The 26,053-nt window shown below is 41.1% G+C and overlaps 1 protein-coding gene across 2 annotated transcripts in view; it reads left to right on the top strand.

The window, feature by feature from the left end:
• Positions 1 to 4,358: 4,358 nt before the first annotated feature.
• dlst (dihydrolipoamide S-succinyltransferase) overlaps positions 4,359 to 26,053 on the top strand; it is a 64,434-nt gene continuing 42,739 nt past the window's right edge. Inside the window, exons 1-6 of one of the 2 annotated variants that reach the window (XM_063043913.1) lie at positions 4,376 to 4,479; positions 16,990 to 17,023; positions 18,056 to 18,726; positions 19,821 to 19,869; positions 23,232 to 23,293; positions 24,646 to 24,720. In XM_063043913.1, the coding sequence (XP_062899983.1) occupies positions 18,510 to 18,726; positions 19,821 to 19,869; positions 23,232 to 23,293; positions 24,646 to 24,720 (403 nt within the window). In that variant the 5' untranslated portion in view covers positions 4,376 to 4,479; positions 16,990 to 17,023; positions 18,056 to 18,509. Of the gene's footprint in view, positions 4,480 to 16,989; positions 17,024 to 18,055; positions 18,727 to 19,820; positions 19,870 to 23,231; positions 23,294 to 24,645; positions 24,721 to 26,053 lie in introns of both variants that reach the window. The other variant, XM_063043922.1, reaches the window with a different exon arrangement.

Genomic DNA, 26,053 nt, shown 5'->3' with positions numbered 1-26,053 from the left:
GTAGTGAGCAGAACCTTACTTCGGACAGAAGGCCTACTATCCACAAAGCTTGTTTACAAAGCTGGTCTTCAGACAATACTTGTTTTAACCTCAAGGTGATTAGTGCTTTCCATTTACATTTCAAGAACTGAAGACTGACTCCCTTTTACAACCAGAAGCCAAACAACTGTTAGTTGGAAGTCTACTTCCATCCGTTTGTGATCTTACAAGTGGCAGCTGCTGTGTTTAGAAAGCAAGATTAGCAAACAACCATGAAAGGGAAAGTTGCCTGTTGGCCAAGAAGTGACCATCCTTGACAATGGTAACAAGCCCAATGCGCCTGCACTGCCCAATTACACCAGTGTGACCAATTAACTTACTAACTCATATGCCTTTGCAATGTGGGAGGAAACTGGAGCACTCAGAGGAAACTCACTCAGCCACAGGGAGGATGCACAAACTCCTTACAGACAGCAGCAGGAAATGAACCTGGGTCACTGGCCCTCTAGGGTGAAGTAAGACATATTGTACAACCTTACCCTGTTTTAGTAAATTTGAAAAGGTTTTGATTCTGAATAAAACAGCCTGCTGCTTCATCACATGAACACAAGGAAATCTGCAAATGCTGGAAATTCAAGCAACACACACAAAAAGTGCTGGTGAACGCAGCAGGTCAGGCAGCATCTATTGGAAGAGGTACAGTCAACCCTTCATCTCAGCCCGAAGCGTCAACTGTACCTCTTCCTATAGATGCTGCCTGGCCTGCTGCGTTCACCAGCATTTTTTTGTGTGTGTTGCTGCTTCATAGTTATTTCGCAAACTGTAATATTCGATTGATAATGACAGTGACTTCTGATTCAGCAACTCTCATTCAGATGAGAGTTAATATAGGCAAGTACCCGGCCGGCAAGTACCCGGCCAGCAAGGCCGTATGCACCCAGTATCACCAAGCAGATGTTGGAAACCCAAATTATATATTAAAAAAAAATCAGCAAGCTCTGTAAACACTAACCAGGTAAGACAGCATCTGTGGAAAAGAAAAAGAGAATTAAAGTTACAGACCTTTTGTCAGAAAGGGTCTTCAACCTAAAACCTGAATTCTTTTTCTCTCTCCACAGTTGCTGCTGGTAAAAATGTTGATTGGACTTACCCACACATTTTTGTGATAAAGGGTTAAATCAAAATGCCTTTGAATTTAGCCTCCATGTCATATCATCTGCTAGTGAAATATGTACATTATCCAGTTCTCCTAAATATAGTCAGTACTTGACCAATCATCTCCTTTCCACTCAGATTGATCTTCAATCTACTCTTTACACCTCAAAGACTCAAATCATGATTGATTTCATTTCTTTGAATGTTAATAATAGTAAATATTTCAGTTATACTAACTTTAGTTGATTTTCCACTCTGGAACTTCTTCAATATTCAGCGGCCTAATCTGCTTCAGAAACCATTTTTTCCCCTCTCTATCCCGATCCCTATCCCTATCTCTCTATCTCTCTCTCTCTCTCTTCCACATTTCTGCCTCACTCCTGGTTCTCATCACACCCGTGCATGTGGCGATAAATTCGACTTAGACTCCGACCTTGGTACAGTGAAGAAACTCAATGTTGTTCATTTCAATGCTGAAACCAACACAATTCTCTTGACCATAACCAAGGGGTGTCCCAGTGAGACCAGGATAAGGAGAAACCACTTAAGAGGAGCTATTACCAATCGTAGCATAAGAGATTCTGCAGGCGCTGGAAATCCAGAGGAACACACACAAAATACCGAAGGAGCTCAGGCCGAGATGCCGAGATGTTGTTGACTGCGTATTCCCCTCCATAGATGCTGCCGGACTTGTTGAGTTCCACCAGCATTTTGTGTGTTGCTCTCTATTGAAGGTAATGCGTTGTGGTCGTTTACAGCTCCAGATTGTATGCCAATAAAACAAAATGAATTGGTAAACTAATTGGAAAACACACTAAGTCGTTTCCTCCCTGCTGAAGAACGCGATTGTCCTCAGATAATCCAGCCCTACCTTGGTTTAAGCAATTTACCTCGCCTAGGGGTGATCCCTGCACAAAGAATAGTTGGCCGAGCGGGCGAACTACTTCGAACTTTGAAGGCTTTCACTTAGAAAGTGCGGTCGTAGTTGTTCATTGACCTCAGCTTGAAGCGCTTGGAGTTCAGATAGTTGGTTGGGGGCAAAACGGGCAGTTTTTTGCCGGTTTGTTGGTCTTTGTTATGTGTGTTTTTACGTGGATTCGATTGTGTTTGTTTTGTGGCTGCCTGTAAGAAGAGAATCTCAAGGTTGTATATGGTATACACTGATAATAAGTGTATTGTACTTTGAACTTTGACTACGCTCCGCCGTAGCATGCAGGTTCAAATAACCTGTGACCACTCACCGTTAAAAGCCATCTCCGTTTGCTCTTGAGAAGGCAGTGGCGAGTTTGCCTCGAGATAAGCAGAAAGCCATGAAATCTCCGTGTAGTATTAAATCCGTGAGAAAGATAAGGGAGGTGGTTGGTAAAAATGGCAAACGCGCTCTTAGTCATATAAAGCGGCCAAGCCACTATCCCTGCTTTATATAATTTGATGAAGATAACATTCCAATCACCTCTATAAAATGGGAGTAAACTGGAAGAATTAATTGAACATAAATAGTTGACCCCATACTTAGACCCGAATTCTGCAGTGCAGGTTAAAGGGGATTGCAATTGATGGATATTGTGCCTATCTATCCTGCATATCAAATTAGATAACACAATAGAACTGCATATGCATAGCTATGTACAAGTGACTTATATCATGCAAAAAGTGGAAAAAAACGATATATGATTTCCCAAACTTTTAGGTAATAGTACATCCTTGTTTGCAACATATACCCCGCTGAGAGGCATTTCGCCTTTCAAAACCCTTAACTGAAAATGCTACACGTCTTAATGTGCCGTCGAGGTATCCAAATTTAAATATAATCAAATTATTCTAGAAACCACCACACAGCTATTTGTAAAACGCAAGAGAAATTTTGAATCCTTCGGGAAGAGGAAGTAACAGTTCATTACATCAGAAACCCAAAACCCGCAGCAGGTAGAAGAAGCACCAAAATAATTTAGATGCCTCTTTAACCAGTGCCCATGTGCACCAACCCGTCACCGTGATATTGATACTTTGCAGGTATCGAATATTTCCTTCTTCCAAATAACATCGCAGACCTGCTTACAACATTCCAAATTACAAGGACTACCTCATAAACTCATTGCCACCAAGACTTTCAAACAGAGATCGGTACTGACCAGAGCGATTAACACTGTCAGTGACAACCAGATGATAATCAAGTTTATTTTCTTTGAATCGAATCGAATGCCATCGCACAAAGACGATTCGTTCTAAAAACATATCTGAAAACATATTCTGAAAACAGAACGATGAATATGTTCGAAGAATAATTTGTGAACGATCAACTCACACGAACTGGATAAAAAAAACAAAGGGAAAAGAATCTTCTACTCTCGAGCTAATTAAAAGAATTTAATAAGTTCAAAGCGGAAATAAAGTTAACGTTAATTGACTTGTATATAAATCATCACCGAATATTTCACTGGCTGAAATCATCCATTTGCAAAATGAATTATTTTAAAATGATAAATAATAATTTATCATTAACATAATTATTAGCAGAAAAATAGATAGTAAAAAGCAATCGAATGTAAAAAGGCCAAATTCTCACGCTTCTTTAAACTTGCCAGATTAGAGAAACATATGATGAAAATCTAAGGTTCAATAAATATAAGCTTTAAAAAATCTTGAACTGTTCTTTCTGCTAGAGAAAAACAAGAAGTAATGATTAATATTAATTGTGGCAAATAGACTGAAGATAATAACTCACATTCACGTTGTACTTCCCTCTGGGAAGGAACCCCAGTTACTCAGCACCAAACCTATCTGAGCACCTGTCAGCATCGATTGCACCAGACGTCACTCCCCTTCGAACCATAAAAGGATAGAAAGGGGCGTTGCGCCGGCAACCAATCGAAATAGAGGAAAAACAGCTGATTGACAGGTATAGACACTAATTGCCCGGTTCGGAAAAACCATTAAGATGAGAGGGAGAAGTAGAGCCCAGAATGAAATTTCAAACTAATTCTCCACTTATATGAGTCAATATACTTTTAGGTACCCTTTATTTTGAAATATTAAAACCTTATTTATGGCAACCGTAAAGAGATTGAAATGTAAATTCTTCCTTTATTTAAGATTAATTACTGAGACGACTTAAATTCCCAGATATGCTTTATAATGATATCTCTCCCTTAGTGTTGTAGTTTGGCTTGGTGTAGGTAGTAAGAGAGCAGCTGATTGCTGCCCTTCCACTCCCCCCCTATTTCCGGGCTGGTGGCGTGCCCCAGCTGACTTCCGCTCGGGGTGCGCTCGCGCCGCAGTCTCATCATGTTCGCCCGTTCGCGGTGGCTGCCCCGGAGCCTCAGCCGCTTGGCCGCGGCCCTGCAGGTGAGCGAGTCGGAGGGCAGCAAAACGTCGACATGGATGTGGGGGCGGGTGTAAGAAGATGGGGGCTTTCACCTTCACGGGGGCCTCCTGATTGCCGGAGGGATAGGCCCGAAGCCTTGCTCAAGGACAGACATTGAGAGCGGGGAGTGTCTCTTTCGACCGGCTCCACACCCGCCGGTGAGATGTTATCCACGGTAGCCTGAAGCATCGCACCCTTCCCCTTCCCTTCCACCATGTTGTAAGACTCCCTCGTTATAGCCTCCAAGCCTAACTTACTCTTCGCCCCTTGATCCTGGGTTCAAAGGACGCAAATAAAGTCTTGAAGGGAAGAACAAAGGTGGGATTTACTTCAATATATGGAAGGCTAACCTTGCCATCGAAGCAATCAATATCTTCGTTCACTTATTGTCATCTATCGTCTTTCATATTCCCTGTCAATTCCTCCGTGTGCCTACGTAAATTAGTAGATTAGGCTGTCATAATGTCTTTGGCATGTGTAAGGAAACCAGAACACCATAGTGGTCACAGAAAATATCATGCACGCTCCAAGCAGCATTGGACGTTATATTCAGGTTTACATTATTATAATATACATCAGGGTAAAATGAAATACTTTGCTTGTATAAAGCTATATATTCATCATTATCATTGTCATTATTATATCCCATGTGGGTGATTTTAGTGACCATGATTGTTCTGGACAAATTTTTCTACAGAAGTGGTTTGCCATTGCCTTCTTCTGGGCAGTGTCTGACCCCAGCCAGTATCAATACTCTTCAGATTGTCATCAGTGGTCGCATAACCAACATTTGTGAACGGTACTGGTTCTACCTGTATAATTTGCATTGAAGTAGTTAACTTAAACCAAAACCAATTTTCTTATCCATTCATTAAATTGTCGGTGTTACTTCATATCTGAGGTTCCTTAAGGTTGTTATCCTCAGGGGAGGGAATGGGGATAAGTTCCCACTACCTATTAAATGCTCCTAAAGGTGCGTGTCTCAAATAGTCTTTGACAACGAAGTCCAGATCCTAGCCTTCACGTGTAGCTTAGCTACTAAACCTGGTGGAAATTTTTCTACTGGTGGGAGAAGGGGCAAAGGCAGCTTACTGGCGCCTTAAAACCAGTTACTTTGGGTAGATAGGGTTCACCAGCCATAGTTGGCAGCTCATCCAAGAGGAGAAAAAACTGATCTCAAACCTCTGCTGCCCTGAAGCTACCCACTCATGGAGAAGGCTTCAGAGTAAATCTTGAGGGAGATTCCAGAGCTGGAGTCCCTAAGACATTCCTATCTTGACTGGTAACTCCTGTGACATCACTGGTGCTAAACCGCACTGGTTTCTGCCGTACCTTTGGATTTGTCAGTTGCATGAAGAGGGGGAGGCTGCAGCATAGGCAGCAGCTTGTTCTCCATATTGTACTGTCCTGGTTGGTGTACTGGCTTGCATATCATGTAGACAGCTAGGATGCAGTATCTATGGTCTACCCCAGCCAATGGAGGGCCTCGTTTCTGCTCGATTGTAGAAGTGTTTATATTAATTTACTTTTGTTCTTGTGCTGCACAATATTGAGTATGACATGATGGCTTCTGGGGCTTCTGCTTGTGTTTGTCTCTTTGTCCATGAACTTGACAATTGACATTGGCAGAGACCACCTTTGTGGGATAAACTAACTTGTAATTGGAAACCTTTATGGCTGCATATTGAATTCTAGAGGTTTATGAAGTTCTTAATTTTTTTATGTGAGAATACATGAATAGCAAAAATGTAAGATTTATAACCTGTAATACCTTTCTTAAGTAAAAAAAATGAAAAGATGGTGTTTTACTAATTCATGTTGGTGGTGTATGCTATGATGAGGATATTGAAGTGCTGCACAGACATGCAGATACTCTGGCTGAGCAGATAAGGACAAGACAGATGGGATCTTATGGAAAATTATGCAATCTACTGATTCACGAAATTTGTGTACTTAATTAGAGGGACAATGAAGAATTTCCAAAAAGCCTTCAGTTTATTCAGTTTCTTTACTCTAAAGTCAATGTAGAAGTTGTTTCTTTACACACAGTGTACCACCTGCCAAGACATGAGGTAATTAGCCTTGTTCCAACTTGCAGTATCCACTGTTTTCTGAATTACATACCTCAGAGAACCTCATTGCATAGGTTGATCCTAGTCTTTTGGCTTCGGATTCTCGTATTGCTCCAAGGTTCAGTAAAGAATTAAATCCTGATTCCAGGGCCCATCTGTATCAAATTCCTTCTGTTCTTCTCTGATAAGACCGATTCACATGACAGATCAGTCTAAATCCAGTGCATTTAGGCTCTCTGTTTTATAGCAGCTGGATGTTTGGTTGACATTCAGTGTGTAGCACCTTAGTTATTGGTGCTTGAATCGATGGTGTTCAGAAGACTGTGGAATTGCTCCTTATTCTTCCTGTGGGTCCGGTGGTGTCAAGCCTCATCACTAGTTGTCTCGCTGTCTTGGTTTAGCCTCCATTTATAAGCTACCACGGAAGTAGCTAACTCCATGACTCCTCAGTGTTTCTGAGATCTCACGTGCCAGTGGAGAAGTTTGAAGTGGACCCATTATTTCTTATCTCACAACAGCCAGCTGGGCATACTATCTGTTGCTGTCCTTAGATCTTGGTCTCAGTGAGACATGCAGACTTTCTGTTTTATTGCTGCATCTTAGTGAAGATGAGAGGATGTAACAGTGGGCATATTATCTCTCATCCTTTATGGCTGCTCGTGTCATTCCAACCTGGGGTCATGTCTATTTCACAAATCTTCATTGTCACAAATTGATTTTCAGGATTTTTCCTGATTCCGAATATCAGGCTGTTAGGAAAGAAGACTCATTTTGGCCTTTTCAGAGAATTTGTGTTCAGGAGTAAAGAAATCTTAAAACATGTAAGGGCCTTGATTATACCTCTCTTGGACAATTATATCCGTAGTCTGTCTAAAAAGAAAATTGTACATTTGAAATGGAGGGATTGTAGTACTATTTGATCAAACTGATTCTTGAAATGGGAGGATTGCATGAGGAACGATTCATCAATTGGACCTTTACATCATAGAATTTCAAAAGAATTAGAGAACCTCTCATAAAGAAATAATGTTTCTACAGGGCTTCACAGTTTAAATGAAGAAGTGATGTTTGCCTGTGGCTGGGATGTCTCGAACCACAAACACAAAATTAGTGGACGGCCATTTGAAACTGAGTTGAGAGAACCTTTGTCCAGCAGATGGTAGATCGTAAGCATTCCTGAGGTCCGTGGAAGCTTGTTGCGAGATGAGTGGTTTTAGGATGTAAGGGACTAGACTAGAGGGATGTGGCACTGAACTATGTTATAGAATGCCAAGGCAATTTCTAAAGGGTAAGTGACCTGCTCAAGTCGTGAAGTCACTTTTTATTGTCATTTCAACCATAACTGCTGGTACAGAACATAATAAAAATGAGACAACGTTTTCCAGGACCATGGTTCTACATGAAACAATACAAAAGCTACACTGAACTACGTAAGAAAAAACACAAAAATTACACTAGACTACAGACCTATCCAGGACTGCATAAAGCGCACAAAACAGTGCAGGCACTACAGTAAATAATAATAAATAATAAACAAGACAATAGGCACAGTAGAGGGCAGTAGGTTGGTGTCAAGCCAGGCTCTGGGTATTGAGGAGTCTGATAGCTTGGGGGAAGAAACTGTTACAAAGTCTGGTTGTGAGAGCCCGTATGCTTTAGTGCCTTTTTCCAGATGGCAGGAGGGAGAAGAGTTTGTATGAGGGGTGCGTGGGATCCTTCATAGTTTGCTTTATGGATGCAGCGTGTGGTGTAACTGTCTGTAATGGTGGGAAGAGAGACCCCGATGATCTTCTCAGCTGACCTCACTATCCGCTGTAGGGTCTTGTGATCCGAGATGGTGCAATTTCCGAACCAGGCAGTGATGCAGCTGCTCAGGATGCTCTCAATACAACCTCTGTAGAATGTGGTGAGGATGGGGGGAGGGAGATGGACTTTTCTCAGCCTTTGCAGAAAGTAGAGACGCTGCTGGGCTTTCTTTGCTATGGAGCTGGTGTTGAGGGACCAGGTGAGATTCTCCGCCAGGTGAACACCAAGAAATTTGGCGCTCTTAAGGATCTCTACGGAGGAGTCGTCGATGTTCAGCGGAGAGTCCTCCTGAAGTCAACAACCATCTCTTTTGTTTTGTTTACATTCAGAGACAGGTTGTTGGCTCTGCACCAGTCCATTAGCCGCTGCACCTCCTCTGTGTATGCTGACTCATCATTCTTGCTGATGAGACCCACCATGGTCGTGTCATCGGTGAACTTGATGATGTGGTTCGAGCTGTGTGTTGCAGCATAGTCGTGTGTCAGCAGAGTGAACAGCAGTGGACTGAGCACACAGCCCTGGGGGGCCCCGGTGCTCAGTGTGATGGTGTTGGAGATGCTGCTTCCAATCCAGACTGACTGAGGTCTCCCAGTCAGGAAGTCTAGGATCCAGTTGCAGAGGGAGGTGTTCAGGCCCAGTAGGCTCAGCTTTCCAATCAGTTTCTGAGGAATGATTGTGTTGAATGCTGAACTGAAGTCAATGAACAGCATTCAAACGTACGTGTCTTTTTTGTCCAGGTGGGTTATGGCCAGGTGGAGGGTGATGGCAATGTTCTGTTGAACGGTTGGGACGGTACGCGAACTGCAGGGGATCCAGTGAGGGAGGCAACAGGGTCCTGATGTGTCTCATGACGAGCCTCTTGAAACACTTCATGACGATGGATGTGAGTGCAACGAGACGGTAATCATTGAGGCAGGACAGTGAAGACTTCTTTGGCACGGGGACGATGGTGGCGGCCTTGAAGCACGTAGGAAGGATGGCGCTGCTTAGGGAGATGTTGAAGATGTCAGTGAGAATATCTGCTCGCTGGTCTGCACATCCTCTAAGCACTCTGCCAGGAGTATTGTTCCTGTTGTTACTTATGTTACCTTTTTTTGTTAGTTAATTTATCTGTTCAATACTATACATTGACAATAATAGTTTTAAGGAGGTTAGAATTGGAGTGTTTTCAAGGTACACAATTTTGATAATGATGCATACAAAAGCCATGCCAGACAAATGGGATTGGATGATGTATTTTGAATTTTATAAAAAAGTTAAAATAAAATTTGGCTTTTTTTCTAGTTTGAATGAAAGTGAGTAAACTGCCAAAGCATTTAAACATAACTCTTTCCCTTCAATGACACGCACCCACTATGTTTGAATTCACCTTTATTAGCCTTGAAGCTCTTGATCCAAACAGAAAGTATGAAATTGAAATGTTTCAGCAGTATCGTAAATTATGCATGTTCAAATATTACAATTTTTCAATACAATTTTAATACTGAGTTCCCCAGATAAAACAAACATCTTCAAATGCTAAAATCTGAAACTAAAAAAAAATGTTTGAAATACGCAGCTCTAATGGAATAATTAACTGATAAAGGATTATGACAAACTGCTGATAAACAAAAGTTGTCTTTAAGTCTTGTGTATTTGTTTGAAACACAGATTGTTTAGTTAGTATTGTTTGGCATGTGTGGGGTTGATGATTGGCTTGAAATTTGTATTATCAGTGGAAAGACATGAGAGTAGTTTGGAAGTAACAGAGTATCACAAGGGATAGAACGAAGCAATACCTGAAGCTTGGAAATAGACATATGGTGTGTGATGAGCTAAAGTTCAAATGAGTTGTGAATATTACATGTTCCTTACCTATCCTGAGAATGATCAGATATGAATAATACTCTAGCTTGTCAGACATATCCTGAAGTATCTTGTGTATAACCTTCATGTCAAGCTTGCATGGGCAGAGTGCAAGAAATGCATTCTGGAGGTACCTCTCTCAATTCAGGATGATGAATTTATCAATGTTGGTCAAGTTAAGCAGAGTAAAACTTTTGAATTGAATATTTTAAGTCGTTCATAAGATTTTGCATAATTTTCATTTTGCTTGGTTAAAATGAAAGTGAGTAAAATTCCCTAAGCATTTGGACATGAGTTTCCCTTCAGTGACACCATCCACTATGTTTGAATTCAACTTTATTGGTTATGAAACTCTTGATCCAAACAGAAAGTAGGAATAATTGAAATAATAGCTATTATGATTTAACAGTATCATAAATTATACAAATATTAGTTTTTCAATAAATTTTAATACTGAGTAGCCCAGATGATAAAACAAAAATCTTTTAGTCTATAGGAATTGTTCCTGTGTTTTGGAAATCCTTTGAGTTTAAAAAGTGTTTTGTGTTTTAGAAACTGTTTGTAATTGGGAAATAAACATTTAAGATAGAAATCCTCAGAGTTTTAAATGTGTTTCAGGAATGTGTGGATTCAAATGTGCATCACTGTGATTAAATGAACTGCGATGTAACCTACTTTGTTAGCTGGAAGTACCTTCTCATTGGTAGGGAAAGGGAACCCACCACTCAAATAGTGGGTATTGGCAGCTAAGACTTGCTGCAGAAAAGAAACAGGGAAGTAGACTAGTCTTTGAAGACTGGGTAGTTAGAATATTTAGATTATGAGAACACTCAGTCCTCTTTTATTGTCATTTAGAAATGCATGCATGCATGCATTAAGAAATGATACAATGTTTCTCCAGAGTGATATCACAGAAAACAGGACAAACCAGAGACTTACACTGACAGAACCACATAATTATAACACATAGTTACAGCAGTGCAAAGCAATGCCATAATTTGATGAAGAACAAACCATGGGCATGGTAAATAAAGTCTCAAAAGTCCCCGAGTTGATTGACTCCCGAGTCCCCAATAGTGGCGGCCAAAGGGAGAAACTCCCTGCCATAAACCTGCAGGCACCGTCAACTTGCCGATGCCTTAGATGCAGCCGACCCCAGCCGACACTGAGTCCATCCGTCCGAAAACTTTGAGCTTCCGACCAGCCTCTCCGATACAGCCTCCCGAGCACCATCCTCTGCCGAGCACCTTCAACCTCACCCCGGCCGCTGAAACACTCAAAGTCGAGGATTTCGGGGCCTTCTGCTCCAGAGATTCCGGTTACCACACAGTAGCAGCGGCAGCGAAGCGGGCATTTCAGAAGTTTTCTAGATGTTCCTCCGTGCTCTCACGTCTGTCTCCATCAAATCAGGATTGTGCACGGTCCCCTGCTTGACAGATAACAGACATCACCACAGAAGAGGCCGCGCGCCGCCATCTTCTCCTCTTCAATATTATCCCCCTTTAGTGCAGGGTCTGTGGACCCTTTGCTTAATGGTATTGGCCCATGGCATAAAAAATGGTTGTGAACCCCTGCTTCATTGAGAGTATTCATGGCTATTTAAATCTGATAGGGCTTAAGATCTTTGAGTTCGAAGTAAATTTATTATCAGCGTATACATATGTCACCATATATAAGCCTGAGATTCTTTTTATTGCAGGCATACTCAATAAATCCATAATAGAATAATCACCTTAATAGTATTACTAAAAGACTGCACCAACTTGGGTGTCCAGCCAGTGTGCAAAAGACAAACTGTGGATATACAAAAAGAAAGAATAATAAATAAATAAGCAATAAATATTGAGAACATGAAATGAAGAGACCTTGAAAGTGAGTCTGTAGGTTGTGGGAACATTTCAATGATGGGACAAGTGAAGTTGTTTGAAGTTATCTCCTTTGGTTCAAGAGCTTGATGGTTGAGAATAACTGTTCCTGAACATTCTTCCTGATGGCAGCAGTGAGAAGAAAGCATGTCCTGGGTGTTGGAGTCCTTGATGATTGATACTGTTTTCCTGCCGCAGTGTTTCGTATAAAATGTTCTTGGTGATGGGGAGGGCTCTACCTGTGATGGACTGGGCCTTATCCACTGTATTTTGTAGGATTTTCTGTTCAAGGGCATTGATATTTCCATATCAGCCTGTGATGCTGTCAGTCAATATACTCTCAACCAAATATCTATACGAGTTTGTCAAAGTTTAGATGTCATGTCAAATCTTTGCAAACTCTGAGGGAAGTAGAGATGCAACTGTGCTTTTTTTCGTAATTGCACCTGTGTGCCGGGCCCAGGACAGGTCCTCTGAAATAATAACACCAAGGAATGTAAAGTTACTGACCCACTCCAGCTCTAATCCTCAGATGAGGTCTGGCTCATGGATCTTTGGTTTCCTTCTCCTAAAGTCAAGACTCAGTTCCTTGGTCTTGCTGACATTCATTGAGAGGTTGTTGTGGCACCACTCAGCTTGACTTTTGTTCTCTATCCTATATACTGATTCATCACCACTTTTGATTCAGTGATGGTGTCTTCACCAAGCTTGATTATGGCATTGGAGCTGTGGTTGACTACACAGTCATAAGTGTAAAGAAAGTTGAACGGGGGCTAAGCACGCAGCCTTGTGCATGTGTACTGATAGAGTTTGTGGAGATGTTTTTTGCCAATTTGAACTGACTGGGGTCTGCAAGTGAGGAATTTAAGGATCCAGTTGCACAAGCAAGTATTGAGCCCAAGGTCGTAGAGCTTATTGGTGAGCTTTGAGGGGATGATGGTACAGGTATTGAATGCTGAGCTGTAGTTGATAAAGATGCAAAGATATGCATCTTTGTTATCCAGATGTTCCAGGGTTGAGTGAAGAGCCAGTGAAATGGAATCTGCTGTGGTTGGCAAATCGCAGTGGATTCAAATTGTTTCTCAGGCAGGATATGATATTTTTCATCACAAACCTCTCAAAGTACTTCATCACTGTGGATGTAAGTGCTACTTGACGATAGTCTTTGAGGCAGGTCACCATGTTCTTCTTATAATTGAAGCCTGCTTGAAACAGGTGGGTACCTCAGACTGCTGAAGTGAGAGGTTAAAGATCTCAGTGAACACTTTATCTAGGTACCCTGTCTGGGGTGGTCTGTTTTTTGTGGGTTTGCCTTCCTGAAGGCTGCTCGCATGTTGTCCTCAGAGACTGATATCATAGTATCATCAGGGGCTGTGCAAGTTTGTGATGGTTCCTCCATGTTTTGAGGGTCACAATGAGCATAGAAGGCATTGAGCTCATCTGGAAGCGAAGCCCTGTTGTCATCTATGTCACAACTGTTGAGCATCCTTCGTTGATTCAAGTTTAATTCGAAATTGCCATTTCACCAGAGAGATGACTGGAGATCATACCTAGACGTCTTGTAGCTTTCTTGGTCACCAGACTTGAACGCCTCTGATCTGGCTCTCAGCAGATTCAAGATCTCATGGTTAATCCAGGGCTTCTGATTTAATAAAGTCCATGACAATCATGGTGTATTCATTCAGATCATAGACTAGTCCTTGAACACAGTCTAGTCCACTGACTTGAAGCAATCCAATAGCTGCTTCTCTATCTCCTGTGATCCTCTTTGTTGTCCAAATCTCTGGAGCTTTACTCTTTTGCTGCTGCCTGTATTCAGGTAGGAGAAGTACAGCCAAGTGATCTGATTTACCAAAATGTGGTTTGAGCATAGAACAGTAGGCATTCCTTATCTTCGTACAGCAGTGGTCTGGTGTTTTGGGACCTCTGGTGCAACAGATTAGTTGCTGATGGTAACTGGGCAGGGTTTTCTTCAAACAAGCCTGATTGAAATCCCTTACTATGATTTGAAATGCATTGGGATGGAGTGTTTCTTGTTTGGAGAAGGCATTGTGCATTAACTCAAGCTCTTGATTATAGTTGGCCGCTGGTGGTATGTAAACTGCGGTTGGGATCATGGAGGAAAACTCCTGAGGTAAATAGAACAGATGACATTTGACCGTTAGGTGTTCAAGGACGGGGAAACACGAGTTTGTCAAAACCACCACAATGGAGCATCACTGAGAGTTTATCCTGAAACACACGCCTCCACCTTTTGTCTTTTCTGATTCAATAGTTCAGTCCATACAGAGAATTGAGAAGCCTTCTGGTTTGATTGCTGTATCTAGCATGCTGGGAGAGAGCCAAGTTTTGCTCAGACATAGAACAGAGCAGTAATCTCTGATACAGCAATCTTGCCCTCAGATCCTCAATTTTGTTCTGCAGCAACTGCCCATTTGCTAGCAAAATGTTGTGTGGGGGCACATCACTCTGCGTTTCAGCCTGGCTTAGATTCTCCCCTTGTACCTCAATTCTGGCCATGGCGATGAATTTTTGTATGATTAAGGGTGCCATACCTGCTTGTTCCACCACAGTCAGCAAACCCAATGCCATCACACAGATAAAGTCTAAATTTGCTAGTAATTCACTATTTGCAGTACTATGAAAGATTGATGAATATAAGTCATAGGTTTGGATGCAGACATTAAGGAAATTGTATTACTTTTCTGTCAGCCTAAAGAACAAATAGAAGTAGCACAAGGTCATTCAGCTGTTTGACTCTGCTCCACAAGTTTGTAACACCATGGCTGTTCTTTTACTTTGGTGTTACTTTCCATATTCCTGATTCCTTAATGCCCCAAAAGCTATCAGTCTCAACGTGCATGTAGATAATTCGGGGTACTGTGATTAGAGGGTTAAAAAGCTATTGTAGAAGAGAAGTATTGACAGAGTATACGGCCTTAAGGAAATATTGCCAACCATGAGGGATAGTAAATAGTCTGTTAAAGGCTTTGAGAATGTAAAGAAAATACAAGCAAGTAGATTGATTGTGACTTAATGGAATAGATGGCTTTGTGGCTAAGTTTGCTATGGAATAGATGGCTTTGTGGCTAAGTTTGCTGATGATACAAAGATAGATGGAGGGGCCGGTAGTGCTGAGGAAACAGAGAGTCTGCAGAGAGACTTGGATAGATTGGGAGAGTGGGCAGAGAAGTGGCAAATGAAATAGAATGTTGGAAAGTATATGGTTATGCACTTTGGTAGAAGAAGTACATGGGCAGACTATTATTTAACTGGGGAGAGCATTCAAAGTTCTGAGATGCAACGGGACTTGGGAGTCCTCGTACAGGATACCCTTAAGGTTAACCTCCAGGTTGAGTCGGCGGTGAAGAAGGCGAATGCAATGTTGGCATTCATTTCTAGAGGAATAGAGTATAGGAGCAGGGTCGTGATGTTGAGGCTCTATAAGGCACTGGTAAGACCTCTCTTGGAGTACTGTGTGCAGTTTTGGGCTCCTTATTTGAGAAAGGATGTGCTGACGTTGGAGAGAGTTCAGAGAAGATTCACTAGAATGATTCCAGGAATGAGAGGGTTAACATATGAGGAATGTTTGACTGCTCTTGGACTGTATTCCTTGGAGTTTAGAAGAATGAGGGGAGACCTCATAGAAACATTTCGAATGTTGAAAGGCATGGACAGAGTGGATGTGGCAAAGTTGTTTCCCGTGATGGGGGAGTCTAGTACGAGAGGATATGACTTAAGGATTGAAGGGCGCCCATTCAGAACAGAGCTACAAAGAAATTTTTTTAGCCAGAGGGGATCTATGGAATTTGTTGCCACGGGAGGCAGTGGAGGCCAAGTCATTGGGTGTATTTAAGGCAGAGGTTGATGGTATCTAAGTAGCCAGGGCATCAAAGGTTATGGTGAGAAGGCGACGGAGTGGGACTAAATGGGAGAATGGATCAGCTCATGATAAAATGGCAGAGCAGACTCGATGGGCTGAATGGCTGACTTCTGCTCCTTTGTCTTATGGTCTTATTTGAGGGACTGAATTGCTGCTGTTGATTGATCGCAGAATGACCAACTGGTATGAGATAGAGTACAACACCTCAATGTGGCACTCTCTAAGCAGCAACTATAAATTGAGAAGTTAACTTGTTTTATTAAGACTTAGGGTCTTTGAGATCTAATAAATTGGAAGTAACATTACAGTAGCCATCTGGTTGTTATGAGATAAGAAACATTAGGTGCACTCTAAGACATCTCAGCCTCAGCAGCAGGTTAAGAGTTGATTGTTACTATGGTAAATGGAGACCAGCCTTTAAACCCACAATTCCTGGTAACCTTCTCATCACGATTTGCAGCATTATCATAAGGGAAATTAGACTTGCAGTTAAACAGCAAAAAAATAGCCTGCTGATGGAACGGAGAGGGTGAAGAGGAGTATTTTGTATATAGACCCTTTGGCAAGTGAGGTGCTTTTGTAATAATAGGACATCGGTAGAGTGAAAAACAAAAGATATCATGGATATTGAATGCAAACTCTCATGAATCACGAGGGGAGCAAGACCATAGCTGTGTCGGAAATTGCTATCACAAGTAGATAGGGTGATAAAGATGGTGAATGGCATACCTTCCTTTATAGGTTAACTTGAGAATCCAGCTGTATTAAACTTTGGTTAGGTTACATTTGGAGTATTGTGTGTAGTCCAGGTCACCATGTTACGGGAATGATGTGGAGGCTTTGGAGGGGTGCAGAATGGGACTATTTCAGATGGACGTTGGTTAGCATGGGTGGGTTGAGCTGAAGGGCCTGTTTCTGGGCAGTGTTACTCTTTGACTAAAATGATTTTTAGATGGCTATAATGAACTAATTTTTGTATTGAGAATAAGCTGTATTGTTTCTCTTTATCTTTCTTCACAGGGTAATGGTTCACAAGGACCAAGAGGTGTTTCTGGTAAGTTTTGTATTCCTGCATGTAAATGTGTCTATAGTTCAGTTACCTGGCATTCCTTAAATTATGCTGACTCTGCATTTATAACATTTTGATATTTTCTCACCTACTTGGTCAATGTCCCAACTTGTATTTTGTACCACTAATTAGAGTAAACAAAAACCTCAATATAGAAAGGTTTGCTAAAGTAAAAAATTGTGATTTAGTGTAGTTGAGTAAAATGACTGTTCTTCTTAAAGGTGCACAATAACCAACCAGTTCTTTTAAAAACGTAAACACGAGGAATTCTGCTGATGCTGGAAACGAAGGGTCGAGGCCCGAAACGTCGACTGTACCTCTTCCTAGAGATGCTGCCTGGCCTGCTGCGTTCACCAGCAACTTTGATGTGTATTGCTTGAACCAACCAGTTCTATTGGCCTGGTTTAAAAACAGAAATTTCTAGAAATGGTTTGCAGATCAGTCAGTATCTGTAGAAAGAAAGAGTTAAAAGCAAAATGCTGGAGCAACTCAGCGGGTCATGCTGCATCTATGGAGGGAAATGGACGCTTGATGTTTTGTGTTGAGACCCTTCATGCAGTTAGATGAGGTGGGGGGAATCTCCATTTTCTGCAGGAAAAAAATGACATCTCGGGATCAGGAGTAGAAAGCGGGAACAGATGAGGGGGAGATAGAGGAACTGAGAGAAGGGAATTTTTTTCTTCAAGTGATAGGGTGGGAAGAGATATAGTCGAACTAGCTCTTGACAAAGACATGGTGTTTCTGATTGAAGATCCTGTGTCAGAACAAAGGCTCAGTTTTTCCCTCTATGTTGGTTGAATGTTCATAATCAGTGTAGTGGCGCTCATCTGAGGTGTTAGCTGACGCCAGCACTGTGGTTGGTTGTGCCGGTCTTGAAAAACTAGTCATCTGTCTCACAGTATTTTCAAAAAGGACGAAAGGTAGATTAGATTAGGTTAGATTATGAGGACATGCAGTCCTCTTTTATTGTCATTTAGTAATGAATGCATTAAGAAATGATACAATTTGTTCCTCCAGAATGATATCACAGAAACACAAGACAAACCAAGACTAAAAAAACTGACAAAAACCACATAGTTATAATATATAGTTACAACAGTGCAAGCGATACCGTAATTTGATAGAAGAACAGACCATGGGCACAGTAAAAAGTCTCAAAGTCTCTTGAAAGTCCCATCATTTCACACAGACGGTTGAAGGAAGAAAACTTCCTGCCATGAGCTTCCAGCGCCGCAAACTTGCCGATGCAGCATCCTGGAAGCACCCGACCACAGTCCAACTCCGAGTCCGTCCGAAAACTTTGAGCCTCCGACCAGCTCTCTGACACTGAGCACCGAGCACCATCTCTGCCGAGTGCTTCGACCCCGGCCCCGGCAATAGCAAAGCCGAGGATTTGGGACCTTCCCCTCCGGAGATTCTCAATCGCACAGTAGTAACAGCAGCGAAGCAGGCATTTCAGAAGTTTCTCCAGATGTTCCTCTGTGCTTCTCATGGCTGTCTCCATCAAATCAGGATTGTGCACGGCATCCTAGTTCACAAATACGATATCAATTTGGAGCGGCCGCGTGTGTTGCATCGCACTGCCAGCTTCTCCTCCCCCCAGGTAGCAGGAGAATCCAATGATTCTTGGAAAGTCTTTGGAAGTATGACTCCATGTTTGCAGGTTATAAAGATCTGGAAGTTAGAAGGTGAGCTGGTTGCATTTAAATGGAAATAAGTGGAAGTTAAATGCTTACTTTTTAATAAGACAGCGGAAAGTGGATATGGCTTCATAAGTTAAGCTATTGTATTGTATATTTCTTACTGAATTTTCAGATGATGACTTGCATTGTAGGTTTTGATATTTTTCTTAACTCTTTATTCCTCTTTGATGTAACTGGTTCGAAATTTTAACTTCTATGTTGTAATGATTGAGATATTCTGATAATCCATAACAATTTCTTCTTAGTTTCAGAGTTAGTGTAATAATGAGTTGTGTAATGTTTCTGTCAAATAACTGAATATACTTGTATTCTATCTTAACAATTGGGTGAAGATTGCTCCAGCTTTTGGTATTAAAGAAGATACCAAGCTTGAGTAAGGTGTAATCTGAGCATGTGGCACAGGTGACTCTCGCTCCCTTTGTATTGGGAATGACAGTGAATAAAAGCCTGGCTACTACACATTGCATTCTGGAAAATATCACAGTTTGAGCTGCAGCCATCAAAGTGATGCATCTTCACATAAAGAATTTATTGAAGGATTTTCATTTGTGTGGAGAGAGTTCAACTTCATTAAGTCAGATGAAAAATTAATTGTTCAAAAATTAGAAAGCCAAATATGCTACTGTATGGGAATAAACTGAGGTAAAATGCATGAATGCCTTATGACGAGAGTGTGAGAGTAACCAAAAAAATGACAGTCAGGTTTTGTCATGTACCCTACCCAAAGGGAAATCAAATAGCATGATGGGGAACTTTTCAGAGCATAAACAGAAGCATATATCTTAGCCTTTTTCAGTGCTGTTTACGCTTAAAGTTTGATAATATTCTAGTAGCACTGGTCTCCATTATTTTCTACTCTTATTCACAGATTGCACTCATCTTTCTGTAAATCATAAGTGATATGAAGTTGTATATCATTATAATGCATTCTACTTTCATTTAAAATGTGGCAAACCTTTAAGTACTTACAGATGCTTGCTGAAGTGAGTAGACAAATATCCATTGACAATAGTTTTCCATTCTTTCTTGTGCTTTGATACATATTGCATGTTTGCCACAATTAAATGTGTCTTTTCTAGGTCTTTTAGTATGTCATCGATCCATTTATGATAAAAGCAGGCAGCTTCCGTAAGTACAAAAATATTATAGATTGAAAATGAATGTTGTTGCTTTCAGTTTTAGTGATTTTTTAAAAATTTCTGATTCTATTTTTACCAACTCTCTTCTCCCCCCCCCACCCCCATTCCAAATTTAAAATGTTCCTTCCGATCAGCTGCATTTGTCAGGCATTTATGAAGCAAGCTCTGAACTGATTATTTGTTATTAACTTTTGTCATGTGGTCTGCCCAAAGGGATATTGGATCTTTTCCTTGGGTTTCTAAATTAAAGAGGATGTTTTTCTTTGTAATAAGAATGCTGTTGGATATTTTCCCTGTAATAAAAGCTTAGTTCTGTGTACTACGCACAAAAAAAATCCAGATAATTATTGCACTGCTACTCACATATTGTCCACCGACCCACTCATAAACAAGAGAAAATATTTACCAAAAGAAACAAGCAGGGCAGGAAGTACAAATTTCTGAAAGCAATTGGTACATGTATGGAATAACAAAATAACAATACTTTGCATGGATACATTAGCATTAGTTACAGGACTTCCATTTGTAATCTTTGTACGTTCAGTCTGTTCAGAGATCGTGGAGAAGAATGTTACACTGTTTATTAACACTGCAAATGTATTTTTTCAAACAAAGTGAATTGCGTCAACATTTTGGAGGGAGAGGTAAAGCAGACAGATGTCTTGGTACATATTGGTACCAATGACATAGGAAGGAAAAGCAAAAAGGTTCAGAAGAGACAATTTAGAGAACCAGGTAGTAAGCTGAGAAACAGGACATCCAGGGTAGTAATTTCTGGATTGCTGTCTGTGCTGCGTACCAGTGAGATACGAACAAGATAATTTGGCAGATAAATGCAAACAACAGGAATTCTGCAGATGCTGGAAATTCAAGCAACACACATCAAAGTTGCTGGTGAACGCAGCAGGCCAGGCAGCATCTATAGGAAGAGGCGCAGTCGACGTTTCAGGCCGAGACCCTTCGTCAGGTAGACCCTTTGGCAGATAAATGTGTGGCTGAGAAGCTGCTGCAAGGGGCAAGGCTTCAGCTTCTTGGATCACTGAGATTGCTTCTGGGGGAGGTATGACCTGTACACAAAGGATGAGTTGCACCTGAACCTGAGGGGGGTCCAGTATTTTCACGGGCAGGTTTGTTAGAGCTGTTGAGGAGGGTTTAAACTAACTTGGCAGGAGGATGGCTACTGGACTGAAGAGACTCAGAATAGGATGGGTGGTAAAAAAGTAAAGCTTGTGTGCAGTCAGACTGTCAGGAAGGGTAGGCAGATGATAGGACAAAATTGCAGCCTGCCTAATCAATGGATTAGGGATGCAGAATCAAAAAGGGTAGCAAATGCAGTCGGCCCTCCTTATCCGTGAGGGATTGGTTCCAGGACCCCTCGTGGATACCAAAACACGCGGATGCTCAAGTCCCTTATTCAACCTGTCTAAATTTGGTGGATCTTAGGACCCAGCGGAACCCCGGACCTTATTTAACCTTGTCTCAGTGTGGTGGACATTAGGACCCGGCGGCGGGAGCTCTGAATCGGCAATATTTCTGTTCACGAAAATAATCACGATCACGATTTAAAATAAAGTAATAATAGTGATCGGAAAGAGGTGAAACGCCATCAGTCATTTGAAAAAGTAAAGGATAAAGTGAGAAAGGCCCTGCCCCGATGAAAGCTACAATTATTACTCAGCAACGCAGTGGTTTAATTATTGGGTTTTGGGGTTTTGGGTTTTTGATCCTCCACATCAACCCAGCACGGATGGAAAGCGTGCTCAGGAGCGATCTGTCACTGGATTGAACTCGGGAATTTCTATTCCTGAGGCTCGGCACTGAAACATATGTTTCTTAAGTGTTTTATATGCATAGAAAGGTAAAATATAATGTTGGAAAATGCACGGTCATGCACTTTGGTGGTAGAAATAAACGTGCAGTCTATTTTCTAAACAGTGAGCAAATCCAAAAATCTGAGATGCATAGGGACTTGGGAGTCCTTGTGCAGAATACATTTAAGGTTAACTTGCAGGTTCAGTCAGTGGTAAGGAAGGCAAATGCAATGTTAGCATTCATTTCAAAAAGTCTGGAATATAAGAGCAGGGATGTGATGCTGAGGCTTTATAAGACACTGGTGAGGCCTCACCTTGAGTATTGTGAACAGTTATGGGCTCTTCATCTAAGAAAAGATGTGCTGGCATTGGAGAGGGTTCAGAGGAGGTTCACAAGGCTGATTCTGGGAATGAAAATTTGATGGCTCTCGGTTTGTACTCACTAGAATTTAGAAGGATGAGTGGTGATCTCGTTGAAGCTTTTTGAATGTTGAAAGGCCAAGACAGAGTATATGTGGAAAGGATGTTTCCCATGGTGGGGCTGTCTAGGACGATAGGTATAATTAGGATTGAGCAGCGTCCATTTAAAACAGATGTGAAGGGGTGGCAAAAAGAATCAGCCACGATTGAATGGCGGAGCAGACTTGATGGGCCAAATGGCCTAATTCTGCTCCTATATCTTATGGTCTTATGAATCATGAACATTCAGAGGAAGCACAATGACTGCAGCTGTATGGAGAGATTTAATTTTTTAAGTAGCTATATTATGTAAAAGAGCAGCTGGTACTTTTTAAATTTATACCTACAATTGATGTACATGACATTGTTTTCTTAAAACCCTAAGATATGATTATGCATAAGCAAGTATCTATCAAAACCCTTTAAAAATTATTAATTTATTCTAGGCACATGTGTCCAGCAATATAATTTGCACTCCTGATGAGCCCTGTATAAAATTTGGGGTTATGAAATATGTTGAATTTCCATTGTTGTGAGTGAATCTTAACATTGAACCACAATGTTGTACTGACCTCTTAACCTACTCCAGGATAAATTTAACCCTTCGCCACATAGACCCCATTTTTCTTTCATTCATGTATTTATCCAAGAGCTTCTTAAATGTCCTTCATGTATCAGCCTCTACCACCAGCCCCTGGCAATGTGCATGCACTTACCACTTTGACATTCCCCCCCACTGTTTCCTCCAATCACCCTAAGATTATGCCCTCTCGTATTATCTATTGCCGTGACAGGGAATAGCTGCCAGCTGTTCATTCTATCTTCTTATACACCTCTATCAAGTCTTAGCTCATCCTCACTCGCTCCAAGGAGAAAAGCCATTGCTAGCATATCTGTTCCTCATAAGACATTGTGTCTAATCTAGACAGTATCTTGGTAAATCTCTGAACCCTCTTTAAAGCTCCCATATCTTTCCTATGATGAGGCGAGCAGAACCGGTCACAATACTCCAAACTTTAATTGTATAATGGATCTGTACCTTTTATAGAGCATACTTCTAATTATGTTCATTTATTTGTAGTGAAAATGGCTCCAAATTTAGCATCTTCCATATACGACACTTCAGAACCTCAGCAGTTTTCAGTAAGTATTGAATTATTTTATGTGAAGGGCTATTCGGAAGAGGCCATCTGTGTACTCTGATCCACAATTATTATTTATTCTAATCAGATATCCTTCCAGCCTTCAAAATGGGGAGCAGTTAATGTGACCTAAAGACAATATCTGATCATTTGCTTTAACAAAGCACACTAAATAAATAGTTTATGGTCATGAGTTGTTTTACTTAATTTTATGTATTTCAGTTGTACTTCAGTTGCATTGTTTAACTGCAGTCAGTTGAAAGTGTTGTTTTTAAAATCTTTTTATATAGTTTCTCACTGTGTAGAGTTCTTGGCAAGCTGTTCTTGAAGGAAAACATTTTATTTGGGTGTTTGACATGCTGGGTTAGCACGAAGTCTGAGTATGCTTTGTATTACGTTTATTCATTCAGTTGCTTTGAATCTTCTGCATACAGCTTGCTTCTGCCATCTTTGTTTGATTCTGCTAAGATGGCGACAGGCTCAGTCGCAGCAGCTTCTACAGGGTGAACAAAGGGTGTTATTGTCTTCTTTAAAATATATTTTGTACGATTGCAAGACCCTGCTGGACATAGTGTACTGCAGGTCTCCCCCGTCAGTGAGTTGCTCTTTGACGGAGAAACTGAAGAAGTTGGATCATGCTGCTGCCTGTGACAGAGTTGGTGCGTAAGGGGAGTGTGCAGTCTAACAGCGAGTGATCGATTTAGTTGCTTTTCTTGTCATCGCAAGAACCTGTTGGACATTGTTACTGTGGAATGCTGCAAGTCCGATTCACTGATTTATTGGTTGACAGCAGTGGAGCAGCATTGCCTTGGTCGTAGCGAGGTCTAGGCCTCATGCTGAGGTGTTGCCTGTTTAAAACCGCCCAGGAGAGAGGCATTAGAATCGACGTGCTCCGATGCACACCACTGGAGATGGGGTGGCGTGGCATCCAAGCTGGAGTTTCTGCTACCCAGTGTTCGCTTGGCAGAAGACAATTGTGTTCGACTGCAGATTACTGCAGCATTTATGGACTCAGGATCTTGGACTATGTTTTTTTTTTCCTGTGTGACGGTATTTTACTGATATCTTGTATGGGCTTGCTATCTTTTTTTTCGTGCTGTATGTGCCTTGTGCTGTGTATAATTGTTGGTACTGTGTTATGCACTTGGACCCAGGGTAATGCTGTCTCGTTTGGCTGTATTCATGTATGGTTGATTATACCTGGAAATTTCTTTGTTGAGTGATAACTTTAAAGAGCAAAACTATGTCAATCTGCACAATTTGTAGTTAATGCACTTTTGATCTGTTCCTGATTTACTGCCACAAAATAACTAATGCCAGTGAAAATAAATCTGATTCTGATTACTTTCATAGATGATGAAGTGATGACGGTGAATACACCAGCATTTGCAGAGTCTGTCACAGAGGGAGATGTCAGGTGGGAAAAAGGTACAGTATATTTTAGAGCAATATGAATGTTTGCTTCATTATATGTAGTGTTGAATAGTTGAAAGATGTTGAAGTCCACTAGATTCAGTGTTTGAAAGATCTTTAATATCTATCACTGTCAGATGCATTCCTTATAAAATTCCACTGACCTTTTACATTTCAAAGGAATCCTAATACGAGGGGTGATTGATAAGTTCGTGGTCTAAAGTAGAAAGAGGTCAATTTTAGAAAACCTAGCGCATTTATTTTTCCTACATTTACGCGCTTAGTCCAGCGGTTGTGGAGCACACAGATCCCTTCTTTGTAGAAGTCAGCGTCTTGGACATCCAGAAAGTAGTCCACAGCAGGGGTGATTGATAAGTTCGTGGCCTACGGTAGAAGGAGATGTGTTATTCACTTCAAACTTTCTGCATTTTCACTCAGAGTTGAACTGCACGTGCATGTAACGAGAGCTGTATAACTCATCTCCTTCTACCTTAGGCCACGAACTTATTAATCACCCCTGCTGTGGACCACTTCATCGAAGGGATTCGTATGCTCCACAACTGCTGGACTAAGTGTGTACATGTAGGAGGGGACTATGTTGAAAAATAAATGTGCTAGGTTTTCTGAAATTGACTCCTTCTACGTTAGGCCATGAACTTATCAATCACCCCTCATATAGGCTTGAGAAACGACAATTTCTCACTAGACTTGCAATAGCTCAAGTAACTCAACATGAATTCAACAACTTCAGAGTTATATAGCTCTTCCAATTTGTATTAGAATTGGCCTGTTTGGTGAAAGGCCTTTAGTCTTTTATGATAACTTATTTTTCTTTATCTGCCTGACTTACTGACTATTTCCAGTATTTTATCTCATACTCTAGCATTGTTTAATTTGTTTACTCTGTCTTATATCCTCGCTCATCTCCTTCTGCTTGATATCCTCCAGACAGATCACCTTTAATTAATGACTTCACACCTCTCTCAGCTGGTACCCCCATCATTTTTAGTTATTCAGTCACTTTTAGTCCCCAGTTTATCATAAGCATTGCCTTTATTCATTCTGCCATTAAGGAATCATTATCTCTGTATATCAACACCATTACCACTTTTTGTTCTACTCATGTTCTTTCTTGTATAACTTTGTATAATTAACGCTTAGCTCATGGTTTTCTCATGACTGCTGTCTCTACTGCCATGTGCATATGTACTGCTGCAAGTAGGCTTCTCATTGCAACTGCATATGCCAGAAGATGCAATTTTGACTTTGGTTATTGATCTGAAGTGCAAATTTTGTCTTGCTGTTGTTCAATCTAATGTTTTCTGTTCTTATTTCAGATTTCCAGCAA

The sequence above is a fragment of the Mobula hypostoma genome, chromosome 1, assembly GCF_963921235.1.
Source record: "Mobula hypostoma chromosome 1, sMobHyp1.1, whole genome shotgun sequence".
NCBI classification, from domain to species: Eukaryota; Metazoa; Chordata; class Chondrichthyes; order Myliobatiformes; family Myliobatidae; genus Mobula; species Mobula hypostoma.
Note: the sequence above shows the minus strand (reverse complement) of the source record. Positions and strands in the feature narration are given on the sequence as shown.